The 13256-nt window shown below is 38.8% G+C and overlaps 1 protein-coding gene across 1 annotated transcript in view; it reads right to left on the bottom strand.

Annotated features, from left to right (window-relative positions):
• The window catches only part of LOC101540921 (uncharacterized), a 44333-nt gene that overhangs the window by 18840 nt on the left and 12237 nt on the right, over positions 1-13256 (bottom strand). The window contains exon 6 of the mRNA XM_055121308.1: positions 12946-13171. Within this exon, the coding sequence (XP_054977283.1) occupies positions 12946-13171 (226 nt within the window). The remainder of the gene's footprint in view (positions 1-12945; positions 13172-13256) is intronic.

The following is a 13256-nucleotide window of genomic DNA, read 5'->3' as shown; positions in this document are numbered from 1 at the left end:
CCTAGGTACAGCACAGCTCACGCTTGAAAAAATACTCTAAAGTTACTAGAAGCCTCCACAACCGGGGCTTTTATCCCCATGTCTGTGAACAGAAAAAGTCAGAGAAGCTCCAACACAAAAGGACATCCCAGAGGTAAACGAGAAGGTGCTCCTGCCAAATCATTCCTTTCTTCTTCAGGAGCCTGTGAATTTCAAGGAAAGGGTAGAAGTAAAGTATTATTAATTCAAAATATGGAGGCCTGGCATTGTCTGATCCACGACCTGAAAAATAAGAGTATAAGGAAAGGTCTTAATGTGACCTCATGAAATGTGTAAGGAGCTAGAGGCCTTTGCTCTAGGTCCTCTGACGCCGGCTCCTCTTCTTTCCTTGTGACTTCCAGCTGAGATCAGTTTGGCGATGAATCAGAGCTGGAATTTGAAGGGTTGTGAGACTCTGTTGGTCTGAGATCCAAATCAGGTGGTTGAATTCTGCTTCTGATGAGACTAAAGGGATCCAAAGTTTCTTAGTGGGGTTATCATCTGTTGAAACAAAAGCATAGCCTTTTCCTCGAATGAGGAGTTTCCCTGCTACCCATTCTTTGTCAATCTTAATCCAAATGGGAGAGTTAATAGTTTCTTGAGGCTGTGCATCTTCCTGAAAATGCCTCTCAGCTGCTGTATAGGGTTCTCCCTGAGGTAAATTTAAAAAGTTTAAAGTAAACAATGTCAGGGACAAGGAATCAAGTGGAGACATACCTCCTTTTTGTATTTGATTTAACATTCCATATATCCACTGAAAATGCAGAGGTGGTGGGCTTAAGGCTGCAGTGTTCTATACTGAAAGGGGTTGTAGTAACTGTATCAGGGCAGGAAATAGGCTGTGCTTCCTGCCGTCCCTGGCTGCAGCGATTATACTGATTGGAGCTCTGAAACTCCACACTGGGGAAAGGTGCTGAAACTGGGAACATCCCCTGATTTTGCGGGGCCTGGGGCTGGTCCCCTTGCAGGTGCGCCGAGTTGGGATCACTCACTGCATCAAAATTAAAGCGACAATCTCTGGCCCAATGATTTCCCCTCTTACACCGGGGACAGGGCCCGGGAGGTGCAAGTCTGGCTCTGCAGTCTCTGGCCCAGTGGTTTCCCCTCTTACACCTGGGACAGGGCCCAGGACGTGCTCTCATAGCACTGCTTGGGGGTGCTTTGCAATCTTTACGAAAGTGGCCTGGTTTTCCACAATTAAAACATCTTTTCTGAGCTTGTCTCTGTAAGGCATAGACCTGCACCTTATGTTTCGCAGAGTCAACATTCCTGCATGCGTCCAAGTACCCCATTATGTCTTCCTTCTCCTTAAGAGGGCCCAGAATGGCCTGGCAATCCTCATTAGCATTTTCAAAGGCCAATAGTTTAGTCAACAGTTCCTGAGTTGCCTTATCCTTAACCTGCATTTCAATAGCTTTCATCAACCTTCCTATGAAATCTGCATAAGGTTCTGAGGCTCTCTGGAAAATCTTTGTAAAACTTCCCTTAAATTCTGCTTCTGCCTCAACCTTCTCCCATGCACGCAGGGCTGCGTCATGGACATGAGCAAGAACAGCAGGAGGCAAGGTGACTTGCCTTTCTGGGTCGCGCCATTTCCCTTCACCAGTTAACATCTCACAAGTCAATTTAATCCCTGAAAAGTTTTGTCCAGCATGGCCTAGGCCTTGAAGCTTTGCCTTGGCCTCATTATAGAGCCACATTCTCCACTCCAAGTACTGAGAACGGCTTAAGCATGTCTTAGCAACCATGTGAAAATCATGAGGTACCCAGTAGGACTTTTTACTCCAGTATGCAAGATACTCCCTACAGTACGGAGATGTAGGCCCATACGAGACACAGGCCTGTTTGAAACAACTGAGAGAATCCATCCTTAACCTACGATAAGATGGATGCTGCTTCTTCTCTGCCTGGACTGGGCGATTGGGAGCATGTCCCGAGCGGTCTGGAGGCTGCTTGGCTGAGTCACTCTCGGATTCAGAATCTGAGTAAGTGATAGACTCATAACCCGCATCACTTCCATCTAATGCACTGGACGTGGAGCTATATTCCTTAGTCTGAGAAATATTTATACTATGACAACCTTTTTGAGGCTTAGGTGTGGGAGGAGCTGAGGCCGTATTATTCCTAATGTTCTCTACATCAATTGCACTATTCAAAAACAGAAGAATAGAATTAACAATCTCCCATGTAGTCCAGAATTTCCAGGGGATCTTAGTCCCTTTCTTAGATACCTTATAGACATTTTTCCTAACTTGTCTCCAAATCTTGCTTTCTAAAGTTCCTTCGTCTGGGAACCATGGGTTAACCTCATAAACTACCTTAAGGCAGGACCGGAGTTGGTCTCTGGAAATGTAGAGTTCCGAGTCTCCTATTCTGCGGGAGAGAGACTGAATCAAATTCATAAATGACTTGCCCTCTTCAGTCCGGCTCGAAAAAATATAAAAGATTTTGAGAAGGCCCAGAATCTGCCCCATCTTAGTGGGGGATTGCTGTTCGGATTCTAATCCGCAACACACACACACAAAATCCTGATCTCCCGCTCACCTTCTAGAGTGGGGCGCACCGAACGCTTATTCTTACCTTTAGTTGATAGTTCGGGCCCACCCAGGCACGCCAGCTGTAAGAAAACACACAACCCGGAGATTCTTCTGGCACCGATTTATTCAGAGACCTTCTTATGCAAAACGGGAAAGAAGAGGAACGAAGGACGAACGAGGAGGAATCCCCCACCTAGCTAGGCAGCTTCCCTCCTTTTTTTCCCCTCGCTGCCTCCTTACGCCCAAGTATCTGCAGCTGATAGGTTAGTCACAGCTTATGGGCGTGGCAAGACATCCTGTTTCCTTATTAGGAGTTGTTTTCGAAGCACACAGGTGTTGATTACAAAGAACGCTACAAAGCATGGTCCCATGGTGGCTCTCCACAATCATTTTTAGCAAATTATTCATAATAAGCAATCCAAAATAAATTATTTAGAGCCTGCTATCAGGACAGGCTTGGGCAGTGGTTGGGAAAATTTAAAATAATGGTGGTGGCACTGTTTATAGGTGGTGAGATTGGTGTTGTAATATTGAATGTAATAAATTATTGTGAGAAACTTAATAAAAATTAAATTAGCACTGAACTGCACTGTTGTTTCATTGTTCATAGATTTGATCAAGCAGGCACCAGTAATGTCTCCATTGTGAGACTTGTTACTTTTTTTGGAATATCAAATACGCCACAGGTAGCTTTCCAGGCTCTGCTGTAAGGGCGGGATACTGTCAGTAGCTTGCTCTGCTCTCTGAGAGGGGCAGTGAAATTGTACCCGGGTCAGCCACATGCAAGTTAAATGCCCTACCCACTGTGCTATTGCTCCAGTCCAAAAATTACATTAAATAAAAAAACATAATCAAAAGTACTCTAAATTTGGAGGTCACTATTTTGTAATTTGTCTAAGTTCCATATTGAATTTCTTTCCCTATATACATTCCCCTCAAACTTTTGACACTCAGAATCTATAAGACAGACTAATTCAAGATCAAGGAAAATGAAACCCTAGAGTTCCCTGGGATGTGATGAGTGTACAATTGACCTAGAAGAGAAAGAGTTTGCACATCTTACACTCGCAGATGAGATACTAGCATTCTCTTGAAACACTTAAATTTGTGGTATGGGCCAGTGGTAACCTCTATTCTCTACTGCCTTAATTTCTACCTGAGTTGGCACTAGCTTCTATTCAGCTCAATAGATACTGGAGTATCAACTTATAAAGCAGCATATGACTGTATTCTAGGAAAAGAACTCCAATTTATAATGTGTAGCCTATGATTTTGATATAAAACTACACAAAAACTTATGGAAAGACAGCTGTAATAATCATTACAAAGTAGTAACACAATAACAAACCAAATAAAGATAAGTAGGAATTTGTCACAAAAGATGGCACAAAACCAAAATTACTGGAAAATAAAATGTGATAAACTATACAATTTTATTTAAGAAGAGTGTAAAACATCGCTTATAACAGTGTTAAAGGAAATCAGAAAAATAAACAATTGCTATATAGAGATATATAACTATAAGCGAGACACTCTTACAAAGGTTCAAACACAATGGAATTCAAGCTACACTCTCCAAGGTAAAGAATACAATAAAGGCACTTAAAGAGAACAAAAACTATTCCATAGTTAGTAAAATGGAAATTGTGGCAAAGAGAAGCATAAAAATAAAATGATAATCAGAAAATTAATTTAAAAATTGGTCTAAAGACCAAGATAGCAGAAATAATGCCCACATATTCAAGTTTCAAGAAAGAGGGTACAGAAGGTGAAACTATTGAAAAGGCTCAGATGTCCCTAACTTGGAGAAGAAATTAAACAAACATTCAAATATAAGAGATTCAGAGAGTTCCAAAGAAAAAAACCCCATAACACTTTATAAATTATAATTATATTATAAAATATGATTGCAATATTAAAAAGAATAGGTAATGACGAGGTAGAAAAATCATGTTGAATAGACCATTCCTAGCATGTGAGAGGCCCTCAGTAATGTCCAAATGGTCTCCCTCACACTGCTGTACCTGGCTCTAGTGTACCATATTTATATTAACCACAGAGAAGGCCAAGAGAACTATCAACCTAAATTCCAGAGGGAGCATGATAGAGGTTAGCCCTCCAATAATCTTGCACTTCTGGGTGTGGTATCTATATAAATAACCCTCAAAAGAGAATATTTCATTTAGAAGGTAAATAGAAATTATGTATTAGGAAAGTTTTATGTGCTTCTGAAGACTTTTAAGTAGAAATTATCCAAGAAATAGAGGTATGTTACAATGCACTGAAAACTCTAGGATTAAAAAGTCACACAGATAAATAAAATTAAAGTAATTCATGATCTGAAAAGAAGGCACATTGAAATACACACTGAAAGTGATCTTAAAGTAAGAGCATATCATAGAAGCATTAAACCAGCAAAATTTACAATGTGTAGGAAATAGATGAGCAGAACTATATCTCCAGGAGAATATTATGTGAATTAGCTTAATAATTTATTACTATACAACTTTACATGTAAATTGCAGGGAATTATTAAAACAAAACATTTGGAAAGTAACAAATTGGATAAGGTTCTCAAAAACACTGCTACTGGATGATCCTAAAGTATAAGAGAAAAGCAAAAAAACAAATGACACATCAAGAAATGACCAAAATTCCATAATAAAATTGTATTAAAGTTAGTACTTTTTCAAACATGACTTTATAACTATTGTCTAAAATCACCAATTAAAAAGCATAAAAAACACTGTAGCACTGTCGTCCAGTTGTTCATTGACTTACTCGAGTGGGCACCAGTAACGTCTGAATTGTGAGACTTCTTGTTACTGTTTTGGCATATCGAATACACCACGAGTAGCTTACCAGGCTCTGCCGTGTGGGCAGGATGCAAGGCAAACGCCCTACCTGCTGTGCTATTGCTCCAGTCCAAAAAGCATAAAAAAGTAAAATTAATTATAATTTAAATTATATTGCTACTATAACTTTCAAGATAAGAGGTTAGAAAACAATGCTATAATCAACTAGCAAAACAAAATAGGACAGACACAGTTATAATTACGAGATAACATATTTTCTAGTTGACAAAGATTATAAGAGGAAGGCTGGATTTTTCTAATGATTATGGGTCTAATACAGTAAAGATGTACACTTATTAATATAGGCAACAAGTGCACAAACAACTAATATGTAAGTCATTAATATGTTATATGACTATTGCACAAAATGTAACAGATTTTAAAAATAACTAAAATTTGGTAGAGATAATTTGAACAATGAAAAATAAATAGCAGACTTGAAAAAAATGAATTACATGACACTAATGGACATGTATAAAACTTTTCACTATCTAAAGTCTAAGCTTTTGCTTTCAAATATACTTCATACAGGTATAGTATATGGTAGGGTATGTAACATGAATATTAAAATGGTTTCAAAAATAACCTTTAATATACTGAAAATCAGTTATTAAGCACAAAGAGAAAAATCAGAAAACAAATTTTTCGACAATTTTTTTACAATTTTTCAAAATTATTAATTTTGAATTAAAATTAATAATCAACATTTTTCTAAACTGTTTGTTATTCTACCAGATCCTATTCCAGAAAAGGAGAAATATGTCTCTTTCTATTCTGATGTCTTTCCAGAGAGCAGTTATTATCCCAAGAAAATGTTAATTTTCAACTTGTTTAAATTTTTCTTTTTTCTTGTTTTGTTGTTGTTGTTGTTTTGGGCTGCACTCAGTCTTTCTCAGGTGTTGAACTACAGTTCTAATCATTTTAAGAAATAGCATCGATTTGTCCTTGCTTCTCCCACAGGGAGTTTAGGTTTAGTGACTTACTTCCACCACAGTGCTCCCAAGGCATATCAATTTCATCAGGCACTTCCAGTCCTCTGTTTATCTTTACCCTTTTCTTTGTGCTCTTCTTCCCTTATCTGTTAATCACTTATATCCCCAAGTCAGACCCTATAATTTGTAAAGACAAATTCTTCTGAGGACTCTGAATTTTTTATATGCAAGTGAAGTATTTCTTTTCTCTTTCCCTTATATCATTTGCATAGTTTATTTTACTGCAATCTCCTTTTTGCACAGACACAGATTGACAGTTAATGCTATGCTTTTGTAATAAAGGGTTTAACTGACTTAGAATAATATTTACTCCTGAGCATCCTTCATATTAACTTGACTTAAGCCTCAATAACCCTTAGTTCCTGAAACTCCAAAAGGGGTTCCTGTTGAAAGACAAGGATAGACCTAGGACAAGCTATAAGCTACCCTGGCATTGGGAAGGGAAAGGTTAAGTGCTATAAGAAGGATAATAAGAAGACGGTCATAAAAAAAGACTCTGACATGACCCCAAATCAAGACTGAGTAAGGACCTTGCTGAAGTTGGAAAAACTAAACTGGCCTGAGGATGGTAGCCTGGGAAATTTAGCAGGATGTCCCCAGGAAGAGTCACCCTTTAGCATATTATATCTCTTACTATGTCCATACAAAATGACGAGATATTATTAAGAAGTAATTTTAAGATGACTGTTTAAGTGGATGCTGGCTAAGGAAAGGAGAAAACTATATGCCCTAAGATGGAATTCCACCCTTGGGCAGATCTTCTAGCAGGAATCTAGAGTGCTGAGCACTTATATGAGATGTTATCCTTATGTATATGTCCTAGAAGCACTTTCCCTGAAGGAAGGGCTTTATAGCTGTTCATTTTTTTATGATAATGTTCAACCACACCTATGTGTAATTGATCGCTCAATTCTTCATGGTTTCTCTATAATTAACACTGTGAGACTTGAATAAACTGCCAGTGATTACCTTCATTCACCTGTCACCATTAGACAGCCAGGGGGCAATGATGCACAAAATGTGCCAGGGGACCCTCGGGTCACTGAAGGCACGCTCATGAACCGAACAGCATCAGAACAACCCATTCAGGGTTGACACCTGGGTCTGAATTCAGGAATTTCTCCTGGTGGTGATCAAGAGACCTTTTGGGATACAGGGGATAGAACCTAGAATGGCTTCATGCAAGACAAGCACTACCCATTGTACTATATTCACAGCCTCTATATTTTCCTTTATTTTAAGATAGGAGAATGACAAACTCTAATAATCTTCATGAGTACTATAATATCATCTTTTGTCATGCATATCTTTCATGACAAGATATGCAAGCTAGTTTTACTGTAGTATATAAAATACATAATGCATGTGGACTGACGTGTCAAAAAGTGATCATTGATAGAAAATAACTATAGAAGGGGAGTCCTGCCAAAATCAGAGCTCATTAAAGTTATATGTGCCACACAAGTATGAGGAAAGTGCAGTGATGTATGTGATCTAATGTGTAATCACCAGAGAATAGGGAACCTGCAGCTCTCGCTCACCACCTGCTTTCCTTGGTCTCTGGCCACTTTCCCCACCCTGGCCTGCAGCCGCCTCCAACAGACACATAAAGGAGGGAGCAATGCTGCCAGGATGGTTGGTGATCAGTTGCCATTTATTCCATTCTCCTCACGCGCCCGTTCTAATCTCACTAAGCTCCCTATTCTAGTCTTACACTGGCCCCTCATTTCCGTCTCCTTCTGTCTCTCCTATTCATCTCTCTGCGCTCCCACTCACTACCCTGGTCTCACCCTAGTCTCTCTCCAACTCCCTGCATTGAGGGTAGCACAATCAACATATCAAAGCCCTTCATGATAGCTGATCAGGCTCAACAGCAGACACACCATCTAGAGGTTTTTCTACTTTCCTTTGTCCAATAACTTAAGTAACGTCTTAATTAACATCTTAATTCTACTTAATGTAAATTATTTTGTTTGGACATAGTATGAGATACAGTAAACTTGTAGGGTGGATCTCCTGGGGACATCTTTCTATAGATCTCAGACTACAGTGCTCAGGCAAGATTAATCTTTCCTAACCCTAGCAGGGTCTGAATCTAGCTATTACTTTTTGGATAATGACAGAGTTTGTCCATGACCATGCTCTTAACACATAGTTTAGAGCACTTTGGCCTCTCCCATTTCAATGTCAGGGTAGCTCACAGCTTGCTTGCCCTGGGTTCATCCAGTCCCTCGTCAGGACCCTGCTTTTGGGGTGCTAGGAAGTAAAGGCAACTGAGGCTTAAGTTGAGAGAACTGATGCTCAGGAGTGAGTATTATTAGGAGTCAATTAACTACCAAGTTACAAAAGGATAGCATTAACTGTCTTCCTGTGTCTATACAAAAAGGACATTGCTCCAAATTAACTATGCAAAAGACATAAGGAGAAAAGCAATATTTACAGGTTACTAGAGTCTGATTAGGAGATAAAGGTGATTGACAGGTTGGGGAAACATAGCAAGAAAAAGGTTACAAATAAATACAGAGGAATGGGAGCACTGTGATGGGAGTAACTCAATAAACCTAGGATCGCTGTGGCAAAGCAGAAAGGACAAAACAATGTCATCCTACAATATAGTAGTGTTATCTTTTGAACATAAATTTTATATGGACGGGACTTATTATAGGCACCCAAGATGATGAATGGTGATGGACAATTAGTTATTTTCCTAGGAACTTGGAACACTGGAATGAAATAACATGTACAAGTCATAAATAGATTTTGTAGAATCAAATATCAGTGTGGAACATGGTAACATATATATACATATATATATATATATATATATATATATATATATATATATATGTTGCATGAACGTTCTGCAATCGGAGGCGCTGAGATAGGAACGCGGAAGAAATAATCACTGATTGGAGGACTAAGGCTCGCTCTGGCTCTTAGCAAAGGCAGATGGCCTCGTGGACCTCCTTTTATTGATCATGGTACCTCTAAAGGGCGCAATATAGTGACGTCACCAAAGGCATCAAAAAATGGTACAGGGAGAACATTGAGACAATGGGAACATATTGTTTCCTTGTATGGGTAGGCCTATAGCCTCGGGAAAAGAATACAGAACTGAGAAGGGAAAGATACAAAACCGAAACTGAAACCTTCTTCAGGCACCTGGATTTACATCCCAAAGACTAGGCTGTGCTTGCCACTTCAAATACAAACTGGGCAGGCACCTGAAATCTGCATCCCAAAGACAAAGCTGGGCCTGCACCTGAAATCTACAATTTACAATATCAAAGGTCAGGCCTGGCTAACACCATCTGCATGTCAAAGACCAGCCAGACTTCTGTGAGAGAAGGAAAAACTGCTCTTTTCAGTATTCTGAAATTATTTTTCTGAAGGCAGCTTGAAGGGGGAAAATGTTCAGCTTCATCCAAACCAGTCAGGACACACGAGAAGTCTCGCCCATTTTCATGGGTCCCTATGTTCCTGTCCGTAGCACGGTACAGTATACATGGGCTCGCCCTGATAGCTCAGTCCAGCCCCAACATCTCCCCCTTTTTGTTTATGACGGATTTTAACCATCGTAACAATTCAAGCAGCCTTTCATTTCCCTTAACCTTAAAATAAAATGCTAGGCACAAAATGGCCAATAACAAGAGCAGAACACCTATTCTCACAGATCTTCCCAGCAGTTCCTTAAATTAAAAGAACTTAACTTGTCAAAAAATGCTTTATCATTTTTTCTGAAAATCTAATACCAAAAGAATAGTTATTACAGGTACCATGAGTTTACAAATCCATTATCTTAGTTGTTCATATGTATTTTATGCGCTAACAAATGATTTTAACCTTTTCCAATGAGAATTTAGTCACATTATACAACACAGATGTTATACAGAATAAAGCAATATTTCAATCACATTTTACAATGGTAACTCGCTGACCAGTCACCAGGCAAAGTAACAGTTCAAGGAACATCAGCCAATTCAGACTGCAGTTCAGAGTCCATTTATCTTTGAGCAGTCCATAATTTTTCAGAATTCTCACGCCATTTCTGGCCGAATACCACAGTCTATGTCCCTTGCTTCAGAGCTATGTCTGCCACAGCCATTGTTGTCGTCGCTGCGATGATCCCCATGATAGCAGCAATGAGCAGGCTAAGAAATCTCTGGATCCATCAATGAGAAGATAGATGATCAGTTGACAACGCGCTTCAGTCGTTGGATTCTTCTCCCATGGTCGATGAAAAGCCACCAGCATTCAAACACCTACTCAGGCTCTGAAAAATAAAAACTTCCTTCCTCGAGGAATCTCATAGATTGGTTAATACAAGTATAGATGGAACACTGTCTACAGGAAATCATTCCTTCATATCACATAAGGAAAGGGCGCACATGCTAAAACAGAAAGGATTAAATTTCTGTTGAAATACATCAGGTTAATTAGTATTCTTAGTTTGGTTTCCCTGCCATAAGGCATACTCATACAGAGCAAGGCCAATTTTACATCAGTAAATTTACCTTAAAAATCCAAATTAAAATGATGCAGTAAGAAAAAAATCTATTGCATTATTTCATCCACCTACATGCTTCTCCAATCTTTGCCCACTTCATCACCTCCAGTGGACTGCATTTTATGTTTTATTATATCCAATGGCCCTAACCTCGATTTTTTATTCTCTCCAAATATAGAGTGCAAATGGTCATATGCGCACTTTAGACTTGTATTTTAAACAATCCTTGAAAAAAAATTACACAATATAGAAAAAGGGAGCAAAGTTTTAGATGAAAGCCAAATATTCTTTCCAATTTCCTGTTTTATTTCCTATTTCTTTTCATAATTTTTGAGATAAACTTTTAAAATTTAAATTCTCTTTTACCACAAATGCATATTTTCTTTTTTGGATATACCCAATTTGAAAAGCATTAAAAACTTTTTAACACTTTAGATATTAACTTCCTAACTTCAAAACTGAAATCAGAAGGCTGAGAAAAGGCAGGGGGACATAAGAAAAAAAAAAAAGGTGGGAGGAGGCCACTTCCTCTCTTCCCCTGCAAGATCACTAAAGCACAAAAAAGGGCGGTTCTCAGCAGCTTCAGGCTATCAGGCTGATATCTGAGATTAATCCAATTTGACTTTGTTAATTAGCTCTAGAAATTTTAGCTACCAAAACCTTAGATCAAATAAAGCACTGGTAGAATAATTTTTGCAACCAATCTTATAACTTTCGGAACTCATGTTTTGAACCAAATCAGTAATTTTTGAACCTGTTTTTTGGTGACACTATTATTTCAACTCTCATTTTAATAATCTAATGCAATGCAGATGTAAATAAAACAAAATACATATAGACATAGTAGCATAAGAATAACTTGAAACCAATTTTTATAAAGTATGAGGGAAACCTCTTTTGGCTTAATTTCAATAGTTCTTATACCTTAGTTATTTCAAATCATGAGCTTTGTACACCAGATACAATCCTACAATACAAACATGCTGAAAACACTTGAACTGCCAGTGTTTATGGAAACATAAAACCTTTTTGTTTACTGATGGTGTCTGTGCCTCTATTTTATGTAAAACAGCCTAAATTCTGTACTAAAGTTGGCTGAGGCTTGTAAGATAAGGCCTTAATTCCCTGAACTCTTATTTCACTTAAGTTAAAAAGAATTTCAACTATTAATAAGCATTAATGTTTCTCCAATAAGATTTTAGATTGAGAATTTCAATTTCTCTGTAGGCGCCACATTCTGATTATTAATCTTTGTTTAAAACTTTGTCTAACAAGTTCCAAAAACACCTAAACTTTTTAAATTGTTTGATGGTTTAAGGATTTCTACTTCTGATTTTAGCTTGACTCTAACACTTGAGTACTCAACACAGACAGACAGAAAGACAACAAACACCACACATGCATGTGCACAAATATATACCTGATCAATCAATCTGACCTTTCAAGAATGGCAGGAAAAAAACCTGATAGACTGAGAAAGGAAGGGCAGTCCCCAGGGCAAAGTAAGCCCCGTCGGCCGATTGGGAACATTGCTCCTCGTTTCCCTGCCTGACCAGCCAGTTTCCTGCTTGTTAAAAATGGGTCAAAAAAGCGCTTTTGTTACTATAAAGCCGGCAAATAAGTTATGAGTTGTTGTAAACTTAAGATGGCAAAATGTTGGCCAATTCTATACTTGATTTCAAAAAGTTCTTAATTACCTTAAATCATGAAATCTTCACACCAGACCTGGACACTAACATTTTCACACTAAGAACACACTTTCAGATACATACACACAAGTCACTGGCACTCACTTAAGTTTTAAATAGCAGCATAAGAAAACACCCTAACAAATTTTATCTCTGCACTGTTTTACACAAGCTCTTGTTTTAAACTAGGCCGGTTAAAAACTAGGAGTTCAGCTAACTCCTGCCAGGCCACGATGTCCTACCAAACAGTGCCCCGTTTCTGGAGTGTCCCGAGGGCAGTGGGGACGTCTCCCACACTCCCCGACCAGCTACCCTCCAGCTGGCCGTGTATTTTGTATTAACTCTCACCATCCACTCAGGGAACAAAGAATCAGGCTCACTCTGAGGAGCCTCTTCCGACTTGGTGTCGGACTGGAAAGAAATCAGGGCCATGGTGATTAGACCGTAGGCGTCCAATTCCTCTGCGGGGATCAAGTCCCCTTTCTGATGGGCATGAGACATTTCTTTCCCTCCTCTTTTCCACAGTTCTAAATACTTATGTACCCTCTCAAGGAGGCGTCGCACTACTTGCTTCCTTAAAGACAGACCAGCTGCTTTTGTCAGACTTCAAGATAAAAATAAAACTCCCTCTGCGACAAAAAAGAACTGCACATTGCCCA

This window comes from Sorex araneus, chromosome X (genome assembly GCF_027595985.1).
Source record: "Sorex araneus isolate mSorAra2 chromosome X, mSorAra2.pri, whole genome shotgun sequence".
NCBI classification, from domain to species: Eukaryota; Metazoa; Chordata; class Mammalia; order Eulipotyphla; family Soricidae; genus Sorex; species Sorex araneus.
Note: the sequence above shows the minus strand (reverse complement) of the source record. Positions and strands in the feature narration are given on the sequence as shown.